Source organism: Coregonus clupeaformis, unplaced genomic scaffold (assembly GCF_020615455.1).
Source record: "Coregonus clupeaformis isolate EN_2021a unplaced genomic scaffold, ASM2061545v1 scaf1302, whole genome shotgun sequence".
Classification (NCBI taxonomy): domain Eukaryota; kingdom Metazoa; phylum Chordata; class Actinopteri; order Salmoniformes; family Salmonidae; genus Coregonus; species Coregonus clupeaformis.
The window spans coordinates 22,929-43,405 of NW_025534756.1; the positions used below are offsets into that span (position 1 = coordinate 22,929).

General features: G+C 43.3%; 1 protein-coding gene across 1 annotated transcript in view; it reads left to right on the forward strand.

Annotated features, from left to right (window-relative positions):
* LOC121539671 (MAM domain-containing glycosylphosphatidylinositol anchor protein 1-like) overlaps nt 1-20,477 on the forward strand; it is a 127,111-nt gene that overhangs the window by 16,546 nt on the left and 90,088 nt on the right. The window contains exons 5-6 of the mRNA XM_045217974.1: nt 10,607-10,873; nt 12,076-12,224. Of these exons, the coding sequence (XP_045073909.1) occupies nt 10,607-10,873; nt 12,076-12,224 (416 nt within the window). The remainder of the gene's footprint in view (nt 1-10,606; nt 10,874-12,075; nt 12,225-20,477) is intronic.

The following is a 20,477-nucleotide window of genomic DNA, read 5'->3' on the forward strand; positions in this document are numbered from 1 at the left end:
CGGGGGTTAACATGCTTAAATGTGTTTATCACGTCGGCCATGGAGAAGGAGAGGCCATAGTGGGCCTCGTCAGTGACACTGTCTTATCCTCAAATCAGGCAAAGAAGGTGTTTAGCTTGTCTGGAAGCGAGACGTCGTGTTGGTGACGTGGCTGGTTTTCTTTTTGTAGTCCGTGATTGTCTGTAGACCCTGCCACATACGTCTCGTGTCTGAGCCGTTGAATTGCGACTCCACTTTGTCTCTATACTGATGTTTTGCCAGTTGAATTGCCTTGCGGAGTGAGTAGCTACACTGTTTGTATTCTGCCATATTCCCAGTCACCTTGCCATGGTTGAATGCGGTGGTTCGCGCTTTCAGATTTGCGCGAATGCTGCCGTCTATCCACAGTTTCTGGTTAGGGTAGGTTTTAATAGTCACAGTGGGCACAACATCACCTATACACTTCCTGATAAACTCAGTCACTGTTTCAGTGTATATGTCTAAATTATTTTCGGAAGCTACCCGGAACATATCCCAGTCCGCGTGATAAAAACAATCTTGAAGCGTGGATTCCGATTGGTCAGACCAGCGTTGAATAGTCCTTAGCACGGGTACTTCCTGTTTGAGTTTCTGCCTATAGGAAGGGAGAAGCAAAATGGAGTCGTGGTCATATTTGCCGAAAGGAGGGCGAGGGAGGGCCTTATAACCATCCCGGAAGTTTGAATAGCAATGGTCGAGGATTTTAGCAGTTGATATGTTTATAGAACTTCGGCAGCCTAGTCCTCAAATTTGCTTTGTTAAAGTCCCCGGCTACAATAAATGCAGCCTCTGGATATGTGGTTTCCAGTTTGCATAAGGTCCAGTGAAGTTCTTTGAGGGCCGTCGTGGTATCGGCTTGAGGGGGGATATACACGGCCGTGACTATAACCGAAGACAATTCTCTTGGGAGATAATTCGGTCTTCATTTGATTGTGAGATATTCTAGATCGGGTGAACAGAAGAACTCGAGTTCCTCTATGTTACTACAATTACACCACGAGTCGTTAATCTTGAAACACACACCTCCGCCCTTCTGCTTCCCGGAGAGATATTTATTCCTGTCTGCGCGATGAACTGAGAACCCATCTGGCTGGACCGATTCCGACAGAATATCCCAAGAGTGCAGTGTTTCCGTGAAACAGAGTATGTTACAGGCCTTGATGTCGCTCTGGAAATAAATCATTGCCCGTAGTTCGTCGACTTTGTTAACTAAAGATTGAACATTAGCGAGTAGAACACTTGGAAGCGGTGGGTGGTGTGCGCGCCTTCTAAGTCGGACCAGCAGGTCGCTCCGAGTGCCTCTCCTCTGCCGGTGATGTTTTGGGTCAGCCGCTGGAATGAGTTCAATTGCCCTGGGGAGAGCAAACAATGGATCTGCTTCGGGAAAGTCGTATTCCTGGTCATAATGCTGGTGAGTTACCGCCGCTCTGATATCCAATAGTTTTTCCCGGCTGTATGTAATGATGCAAAACACTTTCTGAGCTAATAATGTTAAAAAATAATACATAAAAAAAAACAAAATAGTGCAAAGTTTCCTAAGAGCTAGTCTTCGTCGGCGTCTGATTTTCCCGTGATGTTAAGCAAAGAGGCACTGAGTTTGAAGGTAGGCCTTGAAATACATCCACAGGTACACCTACAATTGACTAAAATGATGTCAATTAGTCTATCAGAAGCTTCTAAAGCCATTACATCATTTTCTGGAATCTCCCAAGCTGTTTAAAGGCACAGTCAACTTAGTGTACAGTGAGGGAAAAAAGTATTTGATCCCCTGCTGATTTTGTACGTTTGCCCTCTGACAAATAAATGATCACTCCAGGACCTTAATGTGCTTCTTCTTAAGCCAATCCTTTGTTGCCTTGGCCGTGTGTTTTGGGTCATTGTCATGCTGGAATACCCACCCACGACCCATTTTCAATGCCCTGGCTGAGGGAAGGAGGTTCTCACCCAAGATTTGATGGTACATGGCCCCGTCCATCGTCCCTTTGATGCAGTGAAGTTGTCCTGTCCCATTAGCAGAAAAACACCCCCAAAGCATAATGTTTCCACCTCCATGTTTGACGGTGGGGATGGTGTTCTTCGACTTGTATGAAAATTTTAAGGACCCGGTCATAGGCAGTATTCCTCCTCCTCCAAACACGGCGAGTTGAGTTGATGCTAAAGAGCTCCATTTTGGTCTCATCTGACCACAACACTTTCACCCAGTTCTCCTCTGAATCATTCAGATGTTCATTGGCAAACTTCAGACGGGCATGTATATGTGCTTTCTTGAGCAGGGGACCTTTGCGGGTGCTGCAGGATTTCAGTCCTTCACGGCGTAGTGTGTTACCAATTGTTTTCTTGGTGACTATGGTCCCAGCTGCCTTGAGATCATTGACAAGATCCTCCCGTGTAGTTCTGGGCTGATTCCTCACCCTTCTCATGATCATTGCAACTCCAAGAGGTAAGATCTTGCATGGAGCCCCAGGCCAAGGGAGATTGACAGTTATTTTGTGTCCATTTGCGAATAATCGCACCAACTGTTGTCACCTTATTACCAAGCTGGTTGGCGATGGTCTTGTAGCCCATTCCAGCCTTGTGTAGGTCTACAATCTTGTCCCTGACATCCTTGGAGAGCTCTTTGGTCTTGGCCATGGTGGAGAGTTTGGAATCTGATTGATTGATTGCTTCTGTGGACGGGTGTCTTTTATACAGGTAACAAGCTGAGATTAGGAGCACTCCCTTTAAGAGTGTGCTCCTAATCTCAGCTCGTTACCTGTATAAAAGACACCTGGGAGCCATAAATCTTTCTGATTGAGAGGGGGTCAAATACTTCTTTCCCTCATTAAAATGCAAATCAATATATAACATTTTTGACATGCGTATTTCTGGATTTTTGTGTTGTTATTCAGTCTCTCACTGTTCAAATAAACCTACCATTAAAATTATAGACTGATCATTGCTTTGTCAGTGTGCAAACATGCAAAATCAGTAGGGGATCAAATACTTTTTGTATGTATGTAAACTTCTGACCCACTGGAATTGTGATACAGTGAATAATAACTGAAATAATCTGTCTGTAAACAATAGTTGGAAAAATTAGTTGTGTCATGCACAAAGTAGATGTCCAAAAGACTTGCCAAAACTATAGTTTGTTAACAAGACATTTGTGGAGTGGTTGAAAAATGAGTTTTAATGACTCCAACCTAAGTTTATGTAAACTTCCGACTTCAACTGTATTGTTGATGTTTTCTACTGCTAGATTGATGCCTTCTTTACTGTGAGTGGATGTGGTATGCAGAAAGTTATCTAAGAGTTTTTGGATTTTTTGGTTACTGGTTGCTTTCTGGTATTCATCTGTGCTGTTTTGGGCCCATCTGTATGGATTTCTGATTTTGTAAAGCTTACTGGGCTGTGAATGTGTGGTTGTTTCCATGTCTGTTCTTTTGAGGAACAAGGTAATTTGGCTGTGATCAGACAGAGGTGTTAGTGGCTTGACGGTGAATGAGCTGAGAGAGAAAGGGTCAACGTCTGTAATCATATAGTCTACTGTGCTGTGGCCAAGAGGTGAGCAATAGGTGAATCTCCCCAAAGAGTCTCCCCGTATCCTACCATTGACAAAGTACAGACCCAGGCTTCGACAGAGCTGCAACAGATCACTTCCGTTTTTGTTGATGGTGCTGTCACTGTTGTTTCTATGGGGGAGATGAAGACAGTTAGAAACAGTATGGCCTGTAATAAAGCTGTCCCCTCGTGTGGTCGTTAGATCAGGTGGTGTTCCTGTGTGTGTATTTGTGTCCCCACAGATGAGCACATTTCCTGGGGCCTGGAAATGGCACGTCTCTTCCTCAAGGGTGGGGAATATCTCCTCTGAGTAATATGCGGATTCTGAGGGGGGGATATAAATTATATTGTGCAAAATAACACATATTTTTCTGTCAGTACAAGTTCTTTTTTGTCCAGTTTTAACCAAATTTGATATTTACCAATTTTGAGGGGATCAATTTGATTTTGTAGTTCGGATTTGTACCAAATGATCAATCCCCCAGAGTCTCTGCCGCTATTGATAGATCTGTGTTTCTGTGATAGCACAATTACCTCTCTGTAGACTGTGGGACAGTGAGTGACAATGTCTGCCTTACACCATGTCTCCTGCAGAATGATGATGTCAACATCTTTAAGATTTTGTTTTACTACAGTGCTAAACCCTTCAGTCCAAAGGTTGATGAGTTTAGGCCCTGAATGTTCTACATGCTAACTGATAGCGATTTCATGTTGCAAAAAGAAAGAATAGCACAGTCAAAAATACAGTAACTACAAACTACTAAGTTGTTAAGACTGAGATAAACACGAAAACAGCAAACATTTGTTCTCTTTTTCTTTTTTCCTTCTTCCTATTCATATTGAACAAGTACACTTTTAGTAAAATAGCTGTGTGTGTGTGTGTGTGTGCTCATTTAGTGCAGTTTAGTGCAGATGTATTGGAGGAGCTGTTTAATCTCACTCAATCCTACAGAGTTCTCCTGTCCTCTGAGGGCCTCCGCATAGCTGTGCTGGTCCTGCTGTTGGGCCCTGTGGAGGGGAGTGGGGCCAGGTCTGGGCCGGGGGGCTGCCTCTTTGGTCTGGTAGAGGTGGTGGTCTGGTGTGGGGAAGTAGGCTGGGTCCAGTCCAGTCTGGCTGCGCCGATGAAGGTGGTGATGCTATTGTTGTTGGGTGGGGCCTGTGGGGTGCGCTGGGTCTGGTGGGGCGTTGAGGGGGCCTGGGGCTCCTTGGTGGTGCAGTGGTCTGGTAGGGGTCTCTGGGTGGTCCTCTGTCCAGTACGGCATGGGGTGTTTGTCTGCCAAGTGCCACTTCCTTTAGAGTCTTGGCAAACATCCCTACTGTCTGCTTCCTCAGATGGGAGTGGTCGTGCAGGTGCTCTGGTGTGAATGTTGGGTGCTGAGCAAAGTGCAGGTTCATGAATACGCCAATCTCTCTGTTGATGTCAGTATTGCTTTTCTGAATGGTACTGGGATGACAGTCTTTGTGGGACAGCAGAGTGGAGATGGTGATGTGGGAGTTGGGGAACGACTCAGAGGCCTTCTCTGCTACTCTGTTGACCAGGCTGCCTACTCTCTCCTGCTATCTCCTGCTCCTGAGTGGGTCAGTGGTGGTGGTGTTTGGGGTGGTGAGGGGCTGCAGCTTCTCTCTAGGAGTCTCTCTCTCTCTTCTCTCCCTCCCTCCCTCCCATTCCCCAAGCTATCTGTTCTGTTCCCTGCCAGTGTCAGCTCAGCAGTCTCTGTAATCGGTATGTACAGTGCCTTGCAAAAGTATTCATCCCCCTTGGCATTTTTCCTATTTTGTTGTATTACAACCTGTAATTTAAATTGATTTTTATTTGGATTTCATGTAATGGACATACACAAAATAGTCCAAATTGGTGAAGTGAAATTAAAAAAATTACTTGTTTAAAAAAGTTTAAAAAAATAAATAAAGGAAAAGTGATGCGTGCATATGTATTCATCCCCTTTGCTATGAAGCCCCTAAATAAGATCTGGTGCAACCAATTACCTTCAGAAGTCACATAATTACTTAAATAAAGTCCACCTGTGTGCAATCTAATTGTCACATGATCTGTCACATGATCTCAGTATATATACACCTGTTCTGAAAGGCCCCAGAGTCTGCAACGCCACTAAGCAAGGGGCACCACCAAGCAAGCGTTACCATGAAGACCAAGGAGCTCTCCAAACCGGTCAGGGACAAAGTTGTGGAGAAGTACAGATCAGGGTTGGGTTATGAAAAAATATCCAAAACTTTTAACATCCCACGGAGCACCATTAAATCCATTATACATTTTTTTATAGAATATGGCACCACAACAAAAGGAAAGGGCTCACGGACCAGGCAAGGAGGGCATTAATCATGAGGCAACAAAGAGACCAAAGATAACCCTGAAGGAGCTGCAAAGCTCCATAGCGGATATTGGAGTATCTGTCCATAGGACCACTTTAAGCTGTACACACCACAGAGCTGGGCTTTACGGAAGAGTGGCCAGAAAAAAAGCCATTGCTTGAAGAAAAAAATAAGCAAACACTTTTTGTGTTCGCCAAAAGGCATGTGGGAGACTTCCCAAACATATGGAAGAAAGTACTCTCGTCAGATGAGACTAAAATTGAGCTTTTTGGCCATCAAGGAGAACGCTATGTCTGGGGCAAACACAACACCTCTCATCACCCCGAGAACACCATCCCCACAGTGAAGGATGGTGGTGGCAGCACCATGCTGTGGGGATGTTTTTCATTGGCAGGACTGGGAAACTGGTCAGAATTGAAGAAAAGATGGATGGCGCTAAATACAGGGAAATTCTTGAGGGAAACCTGTTTCAGTCTTCCAGAGATTTGAGACTGGGACGGAGGTTCACCTTCCAACAGGACAATGACCCTAAGCATACTGCTAAAGCAACACTCGAGTGGTTTAAGGGAAAACATTTAAATGTATTGGAATGGCCTAGTCAATGCCCAGACCTCAATCCAATTGAGAATATGTGGTATGACTTAAAGATTGCTGTACACCAGCGGAACCCATCCAACTTGAAGGAGCTGGAGCAGTTTTGCCTTGAAGAATGGGCAAAAATCCCAGTGGCTAGATGTGCCAAGCTTATAGAGACATAACCCAAGAGACTTGCAGCTGTAATTGCAAATCAATTTATAACATTTTGGACATGCGTTTTTCTGGATTTTTGTTGTTGTTATTCCGTCTCTCACTGTTCAAATAAACCTACCATTAAAATTATAGACTGATCATTTCTTTGTCAGTGGGCAAACAAACAAAATCAGCAGGGGATCAAATACTTTTTTCCCTCACTGTAGGTAGCTAGTTAGCTAAACAATGAACCGACATAATCCCAACTCATACTACTATCAATACAAACATTGTCACAGCTGTAGTATGAATCTGCAGGTAGCTAAAGCTAACAAACTAGGTTCAATTTTAACTAGCTAACATTTGGCTATAACGAGCAATGCAAATGGATTTCTGATTTAAATAATATTACTGCACAGATCATACACGTAAGGTTAGCTAGCGAGCCAGCAAGCTAACGTTTGCTAGCTAACTAACAGTACGCTTTAACTTGCAACAAAAACGACTTTCTGACAAAATGTGAAACTTATATCTGAAAATGTAGCTAGACTCTTACCCGTATAGATGGATGAATGCTTCACGTCAGACTGGAACCATTTAACTCAGTTTTGTTTGTAGCTACATCTTGTTTGGCCAGCATTTTGTCAAGTCACTCCAGTTCGCACTGAACGGTTCACACTGACTGTGGCATGTGCAGAAAGTAGCCCATCACTTTTTCCAACTGATCTGCAGATAGCACCTGCTAAATTCAGGGCATCAATGTTGTTGAGAAAAGTAGCAAAATGTTTGTAGTTCTCGATGGCTAACGTTATATCTTTCAAAATGACGTGATAGAAAGGGGACTGTCAACACATACTGAACAGCTCACATTGTAGACAGAAACATGCTACATGGCAGACCAATCCAAACTCATCTTCCAGCATGTCCAGCCCATCCATTATCTCAGCCAATCATGGCTAGCGGGAAGGTTCCTGTCTTTTTCCGTGGCTAAACCAACTAGGCTCGTAATTTAACAATTTTATTCGTATTTATGGATGGAATACAAGTTTGTTATTAAGGCACATGAAAATTCACATGATCCAGAAGGCATTTCTGCCAATTCTGTTTACGTTCAAATGAAGTAGTGACGTGCGACATACGCCTAGTTTCCTGAAACAAGTCAAAACTACATTTACTTTTGATACGTAAGTACATTTAAAACCAAATACTTTTAGACTTTTACTCAAGTAGTATTTTACTTTCACTTGTACTTGAGTCATTTTCTGTTAAGGTATGTTCACTTTTACTCAAGTATGACAATTGGGTACTTTTTCCACCACTGGTATTCAGAAAGTCTCAGAGTAGGATCAGGGCCTGTACTCACAAAGAGTCTCAGAGTAGGATCAGGGCCTGTACTCACAAAGAGTCTCAGAGTAGGAGTGCTGATCTAGAATCAGGTCCTTTTTTATGCTGGGTAGAACCCTTTGCAGGGTTCTATCAATAACCCTCTATGTAGGGTTCTTCAAAGAACCCCCTGTATATGGTTCTACCTAGAACCCTCTATGAAGGTTTCTACCAAGAACCGTTTTATCTTCGGAAAAAACGGTTATTGGTTCCACCAGCCTTATTACCCTATAAAATGTAATTATTTATGACAATACATTACATATATCATAAGACCTTTCTTTGAGGGCTTAGTTATACCTTAACACAGTGGTGTTAGGAATCTCCTAGTTTACAGGCCACATCAGGCCTGCAAGTCACATTACGCTGGTTTGCAAAGTGATTTGTAATTACTATTGGACTCCAGCCAGAGTTAGTATATCCAACAAGTGGAATTGTTAATCACCCGCAACCTGCAATCAGAATGACTGCCAAGGTAGGGAAGACTAAATACTGAGACTACCTCAATCATCTAAACTGGAACAGCCATCTCAGTAACGGGTGCAATAAATCCAATTACTAACAGATTGGATTAGTTTAGAAAACTGTATGTTATTTATCTTTGCGTAGCATAAAATGTATCAACCAATCAATGTAAACACAGAAACACAGAAATGACAGTAAAACAAACAATTCTGAAAACCTGCAATAGAGCATAATGGAAAATATTATGTATGGTTCTATGTAGAACCCTTCTTGCATTCCAAAGAATCATCAAATAAGCCTTTCTTCCAAAAACGGATCTTAGGATGTTAAAGGTTCTATGTAGAACCCTTTGCCTTTATAAAGAACCCTTGTCTTCCAAAAAGGGTTCTTCTGATCAAAACGGTTCTTGGTAGAACCCTATCCCTCTGTAAAGAACCCTTTTGGAACCCATTTTTCTAAGAGCGTAGATATTCTGCTCTAAGGAAGTGAGTGTTCATCTAACAGTGAGAAGGTTCAAGCTTGCGTACTCAGATATAATAATAATTGACTGGATTCCAGTAGCCCAAAGCACTTTACCTAGCCTGCGTCCCAAAGTGGCACACTATTCCCTATGTAGTGCACTACTTTTGAACAGGGCTCATAGGGGTCTGGTCAAAAGTAGTGCTCTATATAGAGAATATGTGTAGGCCGTCATTGTAAATAAGAATTTGTTCTTAACTGACTTGCCTAGTTAAATAAAGGTTAAAACATTATTATAATATGGTGTAATTTGGGATGCATAGCTAGTAAGTGGGAAGTCACCTTACCCACCTCCAGATAGCAATATAAAGACCCTGGCCTGAAGGCTATCCCATAGACGTGTCAATAAGCATATCATACTCATAGACCCGCATATACTATAACCATACATCACTGTACATGGATGACTTTGAATACATGCAAAGATCATGTTAGATAGTCAATGTTTCAATGTCAAGGAAAGCTCCTCCGTGGAAAGAATTTTAGATCTATTCCCCACCTTTTTCTCACACTAGTTACATCACTGTGAAAAATAATTACTGTTATACAATTCTAGCACTGACTTTGCTGACATCTTCTTTACTGAGGAAAATGTACTTACTACGACTGTGATATGTGGTTGTCTGCACTAACTGTAAGTCACTCCGGATAAGAGCGTCAAATGTACAATTACCAGGCCTTGGTATTTACACTCTATCTCACTTATCTTCCAGGTCTCTCTGAAATACACCCATAACATAGTCTATTATTACATAGCCATTGCCAATAAAGGCTTGCCAATAAAGGCTTAAGGCTAACGTCGTGTGAACCCCAACGTTCATGGCCCCATACGTCTTGTGGCATCGCTAGCTCCGCATTAGCATCCTTTGCTAATAAGTAGCCAATTAGCGTAGTGACGGCGGTGGGGTGATTTGCAGCAGTGTAATTTTGCTACGGTGCTAGCCGTTGGACCTGGAGGCTAATGGTTAGCGCTAGTCAGTCATTCGCCGTGGATAGCTTCTGACATGTTAATTACACACGATTAGAGCTTAGTACGACGCTAACGTCTGGGCCTCATGGCGTCGGATCCGTCATGTCGACATAGCATTTTCCACGTCAGGTGTGATGTCTCTCTTTCCCCTTGTCTTTATGCTCCTGCAGGGTACTGTATGCAGGGAGATGTTCCTGGGAAAAGCTGTAAAGAAAGTGCACTGTTTTGAGGTTGGGATTTTATCCCACAAAATCAATTGATTATCAAGCGGTTTAGTATTGTTTTTTTACGTCTTAAGAAATAATATATGTCTTAAGACGTAAAGAACAATACTAAACCACTTATCATGATTCAAGGTTTCTCCTCATTTCATTTTGTTGCTTGGACCATTGTTGTGACGGATCACCCATCTCCTTTTCTGCTTTCTTAATCTTCCCTCCACCCCCTCTCTCCCTACCTCCCTTTCTTGCATTATTCCATTAATGACCTGGCTCTCCTTACAAACTGTGAGAGGAGATGCTTCTAGTTCTTGACTATGTGGGAACACTTTAGGGAACACTTTATTTGAAGGTTACCTACATAAGGACGTCATAACACGTTTATAACCCATACATAACTCATTCATTAACACTATTTACCCCCTTCACTCAGACCCTCCAGTCCTGGACCCAGTCTTTCAGGATGTCCGTTCACCCAACTACCAGTTTGTGACGCTGCGCTGCCTCATTCAGAAGTCCAACCCGGCACGCGTGGCCAGTGTCCGCTGGGTCCGAAACGGCGTGCCCCTGTCCTCCCTGACCACGGACCCCCAGGAGAACCTGCAGCTGAAATTCAAGCTGGACCCCAGCAACAATGGCACATACGAGTGCCACGTCAGCAACGGCGTGGGCACCTCCACCTGCACCTTCAACGTCTCGTGTGAGTACCAGAAGCAGTTGGAGTTCCTGGTAGTGTTGGGGTCAATTCCATATCAATTCAGTCCTTTCAGGATGTACAATTTAGGAATTTCTGTTGACTTACTGAATGGACTGAATTGAAATGGAATTAACCCTGGATCCTGAAAATGGATTAACCTTGTTTCCCGGTTTGATTTCCTACTTGACTGGACTTCTTTGGTATTGACAGGTTGGAAAAAATATTGGATAAGTGGGAGCACCTGCATTGCCATGAAAAAGTATTTTCCCCCTTTCTGATTTTCTCTATTTTTGCATATTTTTGATACTGAATGTTATCAGAGCTTCGATCAAAACCTAATATTAGATAAAGGGAACCTGAGATTACAAATAAAATAAAGATCCTTATTTTATTTATTTAATTAACAAAGTTATGCAACATCAAATTCCCCTGTGTGAAAAAGTAACTGCCCCCTTACACTCTATAACTTCTTGTGCCACCTTTAGCTGCAATGACTGCAACCAAATGCTTCCTGTAGTTGTTGATCAGTCTCTTACATCGCTGTGGAGGAATTTTGGCCCACTCTTGCATGCAGAACTGCTTTAACTCAGCGACATTTGTGGGTTTTCAAGCATGAACTGCTCGTTTCAAGTCCTACCGCAAAATCTCAATTGGGATTAGGTCTGGACTTTGACTAGGCCATTCCAAAACGTCACATTTGTTGCTTTTTAACCATTTTCATGTAGACTTGATTGTGCGTTTTGGATTATTGTCTTGCTGCATGACCCAGCTGCGCTTCAGCTTCAGCTCAGAGAAGGATTGCCTGACATTCTCCTTTAGAATTCTCTGATACAGAGCAGAATTCATGGTTCCTTCTATTAAGGCAAGTTGTCCAGGTCCTGAGGCAGAAAAGCATCCCCAAACCATCACACTACCACCACCATGCTTGACCGTTGGTATGAGGTTCTTACTGTTGAATGCAGTGTTTGGTTTTCGCCAGACATAATGGGACCCATATGGTTATGGCTACAAGGTGAAAAGAGAGTATTTACTCTTGTCATAAAATATAGGACTGAAAATGAAGTGCATTAAAAATGTAAAACACTTTTACTAATGGGCATCTGACCCTCTGACACACAATAGATAAAAGTATCAAACCAACCAACTAACTCTCCCCCTTCATCTTCTTCTCCTTCCCCTTCTCTCTCCCTCCCCCAACACTGTAGCCCGTCCATACAACGCAGAGTTCTACTTTGATACGCCCAACCCCATCCGAATTCTGAAGGTCAACAACTACTCCTACAACCTCCAGTGGACCCAGAGAGAGCCCGCAGCTACAGACCGCATCATTGGCTACTGGGTCAACGTCCGCACGGTAGATCACACACACACACACACACACACACATACTGCAGAAGGAGTCCCACACACTGCAGAAAGAGTCCCGCACACTGCTGAAGGAGTCCCACACACCCTGCAGAATGAGTCCCACACACTGCAGAAGGAGTCCCACACAACTGCAGAAGTAGTCCCACACACACTGCAGAAGGAGTCCCACACACACTGCAGAAGGAGCCCACACACACACACTCACTCACTGACCCACTCACTCAGGAGCACTATATTGAGTGTTGTGTGATTGAAATAAGTGAAAGTGGGCCTTCATAATTTGAGCCAGGGGAATAGCTGAGGCTGTGTTGGGAGCGGACAGTGGATCGATGGGAGCTTGTACTGCATTAACAACACTCTCTGAGTAGCCAAGATCCAGTGACACCTCTCTCCACCCTCCTCTCCTCCTAGCTCCATGCCTCTCCTCTCCCCTCTTCCTCTCTATCCTCCCCTCTCCACCCTTCCATGTCCTCTGCTCTCCTCTATTTTCTTTATTTGTCCTCTCCTCTATTATCCTTTCTCCTCTATTCTCCTCCTCTCCTCCTCTCTGCCTCTTCTCCCCTCATATTCCCCATCTCCACCTCTCCTCTTCTTCCTCTATTCTCCTCTCTCCTTTTCTTTCCTCTCCTCCCCTTCTCACTTCCTTTCCTCTCCACCCTCTCTCATCTCCTCTCCATTCCTCTCATCTCCTCCACCCTCCTCCTCATGCTAATTGAGGACAGATACTCTCTGACAGATACACCCTCTCTTTATAAAGTGGGCAGCCCCACCTCCAGCCCCCCTGTTCCACTCTCCTACTCATCAAAGACAGTTGCAGTGTCACACGGAAAATGACTCCATTGTTGTAACAGAGGGCTGGGCGGTTTCAAATGTGAGAAAGGGGGGTCGTTTTTTTTCCGCAGGTTGACGTTTATTTTCATGAGTCTTGCCCTGGAGGCAGAACTGAGTGGCTTCCACTAGATGGGCCAGTTGTAAAGTCAAAATTGACTATGTTCTGTCCTCATTATATGTAGCTGAATATAATTAGACAGGCAGCTAAACACCTCGCCATTATCAAATGTCTGGAGACAGGATTTCCATTTATTGAGTCAGGAAAGGGTGAAACTGAGAAAAGGAGACAATCACCAAAATTGTCATGAGTCCATAAAAAATGTTGTAACCTCCAAGAGTATGGTATAACCTTGTTCAGAAGTAACCTCCAACAGTATGGTGTAAAGCCTTAACAAAATGACAGCTAATTACAGCTACAACCAAAGTTGCTCAATGTATATTTAACAAAAACTAGCATAGATTTACATAAGAAAACAACATGAAAGTATGTACACTGAACAAAAATATAAACGCAAAATGTAACGTGTTGGTGCCATGTTTCATGAGCTGAAATAAAAAATGTTGTCTGTAATAAACCCTTTTGTGGGGAACAACTCATTCTGATTGGCTGGGCCTGGCTCTCCAGTGGGTTGGCCTGGCTGCCAAGTGTGAAATGCATAGATTAGGGCCTAATGAATTTATTTCAATTGACTGATTTCCTTATATGAACTGTAATTCAGTAAAATCTTTGATATTGTTGCATGTTGCCTTTAAATTTTTTTGCAGTATCAATTCATGTAAACCAACAGTTCCAAGGCTATGCTAGCACATTACATCACAATATAGTACTCTCCAAAATGACAATGAAATGAATCAAAATAATAATCCACCACTTTAGGTAAGTAAATATGGAGTTACATACCAACAATGCTTCAGAAGGCATAAAATGCTGGCAGATTGAAGAAGATTACATCAAATTGTTGCAGACAATAAGTGACAGGAGCTCTGCATTAACACAACATGACTTTCTGATTAGCCAGGTCACATGACAGAGGTCAAGTTAACATTAACTGAGCATATTGCAAACTGCCAGCAGGGGGAGGCAAGCATCTAAAAGGTGAGCATCAATACCCTTGTAACAGAACAGACCATATCGTAAAACTTTCTGAAAACAAACATTGGTTTTTTGGTCTTAATTTAAGGTTAGGATTAAGCATTAAGGTTAGCAGTGTGGTTAGGTTTAGGTTTAAAATCATATTTTATTACTTTATGGCTGTGCCAGCTAGTAACCACTCTGCAGAGCTGCCTCCAGTACATGAGTGATCTTAATAAATGCCAAATCTGCTTTGTTTTCTCTTCTTCCTCTGTCTTGAAGCCTGTGATTAAAAATACCCCCCCACATTACATGTGCTATTAAATGTATACCTACATAGTATGCAAGGAAATAACTACAAATAGCTAAGCAAAGACAGTCGTTGAAGAGGACACGACAAAGCCTACTCCCCATCAGGAGACTGAAAAGATCCTCAAAAATGTCTACAGCTGCACCATCGAGAGAATCCTGACTGGTTGCATCACTGCCTGGTATGGCAACTGCTCGGCCTCCGACCGCAAGGCACTACAGAGGGTAGTGCGTACGGCCCAGTACATCACTGAGGCCAAGCTTCCTGCCATCCAGGACTATACCAGGCGGTGTCAGAGGAAGTCCCTAAAAATTGTCAAAGACTCCAGCCACCCTAGTCATAGACTGTTATCTCTGCTACCACACGACAAGCGGTACCGGAGCGCCAAGTCTAGGTCCAAAAGGCTTCTTAACATCTTCTACCCCAAGCCATAAGACTCCTGAACAGCTAATCAAATGGCCACCCAGACTATTTGCATTGTCGTCGCCCCCACCCCCTCTTTTACGCTGCCGCTACTCTGTTTATTATCTATGCATAGTCACTTTAACTCTACCTACATGTACATACTACCTCAATTACCTCTAATAACCTGTGCCCCCGCACATCGACTCTGTACTGGTACCCCCTGTATATATTTTTTACTTAACACTTATTTTTCTTAAAACTAGGTTGTTGGTTATGGGCTTGTGACAAATACAATTTGATTTGATTTGAAATGGGCGAACTGCATAGTTGCATAGCACAAATATGCAGACGTGTCAACCCCGCAATTATAAATTCGACGCAAGTATGCAGCATCGCCAGAGAGAGGGAGAGGGAAAGAGAGGGAAAGAGGAACAGAGCGGGAAAGAGAAGAAGAGAGGGAGAGAGAGAAAGAGAGGGGAAGAAAATAAGTATCTTGATGAATTATACAAGAGCGGCACGATTCCCTCCCAAAAAAGCACACACACAAACACACACACACGGACACACACAGACACACGCACACACACACATACAATTGGGGGTCAGATGGGGGAGAGAGGAAATTGGGGCACTGGATTAGCCAGCTTACCTTTGTGCGGCTGAATATCTAATCGTCAGCTCTTTAAAAGTCATACCTTAAGTAAGCGTTGACTGGGAGACATGGGAATTAGCATCTCCCTAGCTGGCAGGATACGTTTTGTGAGTGAGTTCGAGCGCTCCTTCTGCTTCTTGGATGTGTATAGTTTGCAGGGTTGTTGATGGGAAATGTGTGTATTTGTGTGTGTGTGTGGGGGGGGGGGGGTTGTAGGAACCTGTGATAGCTGTTGAGGCCAGCAGATACCCAAAGATAGCGTGATAACTGAAAGATGGAATACTCCACGGCCCATTTGGCCAATTGTCTTAGCTAGGACGTTTATCAATGTATAGTACGTTAGGAAGGATCAAGTTTAAAAGGACAATATAATACTTATTTCCCTCATTAAAATGCAAATCAATTTATAACATTTTTGACATGCGTTTTTCTGGATTTGTTTGTTGTTATTCTGTCTCTCACTGTTCAAATAAACCTACCATTAAAATTATAGACTGATCATTTCTTTGTCAGTGGGCAAACGTACAAAATCAGCAGGGGATCAAATACTTTTTTCCCGCACTGTAGAACCCTTTTTTATGGTTCTTTATAGAACCTTTATGGAGAATGGTTGAAATATGAACCTTTCTCAATCTTAAAGTTTATTTTGGTTAGCCATATTATATTGAAGTTGAATCAGGCTTAATGGGTTCTTTGAATCATCATGGTTCCACATAAAACCATCACCCTTCCCAAAGAACCCTTGAGGAATGTAGTTGGTGCTGTATATTAACTAATATACAGTACATGGGCTCTAACTTGAACAGTTATTTGTTAGTTTACTATTGTACAATTTATGCTCTTCCCCATATAAAAACCACAAAGACTGCCGGAAAGCCCCGAACACAAGATAATAATTTTGTTGACTCACACAGTGACTTGCATTTTGGCCATTGAACTATATTATGTCCAGCACCAGCAGTTAGCTACCAATAGCTGGCAGACATTTACCTTTGGTTCGTTTTATTTAGATGGAAGACGCAAGCTAAATGCAGTAGCTCTGTAGCTAGCTAACGTTAGCATAGAGGTTGCAAGCTAGCGCTATCACTTCCATGCTCACAGAAGCCCTTGATAATGCTCTGTCTCTGCTGGTGCTCCTGGCTGTTTGAGATGCTTTAGAAGCTATGTTGATGGTAACGACAGTATCTACTTTGAGAAGCAACTTCTTGCTGAAGCCCTCCTTCCATTGTTGATAGCCATGGAAGTTCTCAGGGACAAAATGAGCCCCACAGATTGCTGATTGACAAGTAGATGCCCAATTCACCCGCCTCATTCACACAAATTTGTCCCAATTTTTACGAAGTTTTTCATTGCGTAGCCATAGATGCATACTCACACCTGCATAGCAGGTGTATTTCTACCTGGCGCCGACGAGGATGGCGGCCTTGTGACTAGCTCTTAAGAAACTTTGCAATATTTAGTTTTTTTATGTATTATTTTTTACATTATAAGCTCAGAAAGTGTTTTGTATCATCAAGACCTTTAAGACCTTCTTCGCCCGCTTTGAGGATAACACAGTGCCACCGACGAGGCCCACTACCAAGGACTGTGGCCTCTCCTTCTCCGTGGCCGACGTGACTAAGACATTTAAGCATGTTAACCCCTGCAAGGCTGCCGGCCCAGACGGCATCCCTAGCCGTGTCCTCAGAGCATGCGCAGATCAGCTGGCTGGTTTGTTTACGGACATATTCAATCTCTCCCTTTCCCAGTCTGCTGTTCCCACATACTTCAAGATGGCCACCATTGTTCCTGTACCCAAGAAAGCAAAGGTAACTGAACTAAATGACTATCGCCCCGTAGCACTCACCTCTGTCATCATGAAGTGCTTTGAGAGACTAGTCAAGGATCATATCACCTCTACCTTACCTGTCACCCTAGACCCACTTCAATTTGCTTACTGCCCCAATAGATCCACAGACCATGCAATCACCATCACACTGCACACTGCCCTATCCCATCTGGACAATAGGAATACCTATGTAAGAATGCTGTTCATTGACTATAGCTCAGAATTAAACACCATAGTACCCTCCAAGCTCATCATTAAGCTCGAGGCCCTGGGTCTGAACCCCGCCCTGTGCAACTGGGTCCTGGATTTCCTGACGGGCCACCCCCAGGTGGTGAATGTAGGAAACAACATCTCCACTTCACTGATTCTCAACACTGGGGCCCCACAAGGGTTAATGCTCAGCCCCCTCCTGTACTCCCTGTTCACCCATGACTGCGTGGCCAAGCACGCCTCCAACTCAATCATCAAGTTTGCAGACGACACAACAGTAGTAGGCTTGATTACCAACAATGACGAGACCGCCTACAGGGAGGAGGTGAGGGCTCTGGGAGTGTGGTGCCAGGAAAAAAACCTCTCACTCAACGTCAAAAAAATAAAGGAAATGATCGTAGACTTCAGGAAACAGCAGAGAGTGCACCCCCCTATCCACATTGATGGGACCGCAGTGGAGAAGGTCGAACGCTTTTAGTTCCTTGGCGTACACATCACTGACAAACTTAAATGGTCCACCCATGCAGACAGTGTGGTGGAGAAGGCGCAACAGAGCCTCTTCAACCTCAGGAGGCTGAAGAAATGTGGCTTGGCACCTAAAACCCTAACAAACCTTTACAGATGCACAATTGAGAGCATCCTGTCGGGCTATATCACCGCCTGGTATGGCAACTGCACCGCCCGCAACCGCAGGGCTCTCCAGAAGGTGGTACGGTCTGCCGAACGCATTACCGGGGGCAAACTACCCGCCCTCCAAGACACCTATAGCACCCGATGTCACAGGAAGGCTAAAAAGATCATCAAGGACATCAACCACCCGAGCCACTGCCTGGTCACCCCGCTATCATCTAGAAGGCGAGGTCTGTACAGGAGCATCAAAGCTGGGACCGAGAGAATGAAAAACAGCTTCTATCTCAAGGCCATCAGACTGTTAAATAGCCATCACTAGCACATTAGAGGCTGCTGCTGCCTATTCAAATTACTGGCCACTTTAAGAAATGGAACACTAGTCACTTCAATAATGTTTACATATCTTGCACTACTCATCTCATATGTATATACTGTATATCTATTCTATGATATTCTACTGTATCTTAGTCCATGCCGCTCTGTCATTGCTTGTCCATACTGTATATGTATATATTCTTCAATTCCATTCCTTACTAGATTTGTGTGTATTGGGTATATGAAATTGTTAGATATTACTTGTTAGATATTACTGTACTGTCGGAGCTAGAAGCACAAGCATTTCGCTACACCCGAAATAACATCTGCTAAACACGTGTATGTGACAAATAAAATTTGATTTGATTTGTTACACCCTGCTACCACACACCGCTTGGCCATGTTGATGAATAAAAATGCAATTGCTAGCTAGCTCGATACTGTTAAGTCTTTAACCTACGAGTATATGAAAGGTAAGCATGGATGTATATTTCCCCACCATGTGATGCTGACCGTGGGGCATTGTGGGATTATTTCCAAAGTTAGAGTTGATTTGGAGAAAATCTCAATCCAACTTAAAAAACAACATTACAATATTCGAAAAAAATATTTAAGAGTTTGTAATTTGGGATTGTTTTCTTCAGGCAGATTGTGTCCAGATTGTGTCCATCAATGTCCTGAGGACATCGGGAAATGACTTTAAAACCAGCCACTAGGGGCAACAGAGAGCGCTATTACCATCAAGTAGTCTTGGGTATTGCTAGGGTGTTTTGAACGGGGGTGGTGGATGCTCGTAATACCATGACTCTGGATCAGAAGAATGCGTGTTTGATCCCGGTGGTGGACACTCATTTCAACTTTTGTTTTTGTTTTAACCCTATCCCAAATGTTAACCCTCATCGTAACTATCCGGAATGAGTGCCTAAACATAATGTTTTAACCCTATCCAAAACCTTAAACCTTAACCTTCTAAATTTGACGTTTGGAGCAACTTCTACATTTTACGTTTGGCCAAGTGGCGCAGCGGTCTAAGGCACTGCATCTCAGTGCTTGAGGCGTCACTACAGACCCCCTGGTTTGATTGCAGGCTGTATCACAACCGGCCGTGATTGGGAGTCCCATAGGGCGGCGTACAATTGGCCCAGCGTCGTCCGGGTTTGGCCATTGTAGGCCATCATTGTAAATAAGAATTTGTTCTTAACTGACTTGCCTAGATAAATAAAGGTAAATTAAAAAAACTTGGATAAGCATCTAATTCTCTAGTGAGAATGTGAGAGCTTGTTGAAGAGTGATACAAGAGGAGGCTTTGAATTGCAAATGTCAATTTTTGTTATTTAGTCGCATCCCCAGGTGCTTTCCTGAAGAGATTAGTGGAGTTCACAAGGCCTCACACACACATGAATACACATACACTAAAGAGTGAAGTGTGTGTTTGCGCGGGCGTGTGTGTGTGCGTCTGTGTGTGCATGCATACGTGTGTGTGTGTGTTCATATGAAGTGACTCCAGATCTGCAGGAGTGACTCCAGATCTGCAGGAACGAAGGTTGACAACATACACAGGCCATACATTGTGTACACATACACCACCGGTCAAAGGTTTTAGAACACCTACTCACTCAAGGGTTTTTCTTAATTTATTACTATTTTCGTAGAATGATAGTGAAGACATCAAAACTATGAAATAACATATTTGGAATCATGTAGCAAAAAAGTGTTAAACAAATCAAAATAAAGTTTATATTAGAGATTCTTCAAATAGCCACCCTTTGCCTTGATGACAGCTTTGCACACTCTTGGCATTCTCTCAACCAGCTTCACCTGGAATGCTTTTCCAACAGTCTTGAAGGAGTTCCCACATATGCTGAGCACTTGTTGGCTGCTTTTTTTTCACTCTGCGGTCTGAATCATCCAAAACCATCTCAATTTGGTTGAGATCGGGGGATTGTGGAGGCCAGGTCATCTGATGCAGCACTCCATCACTCTCCT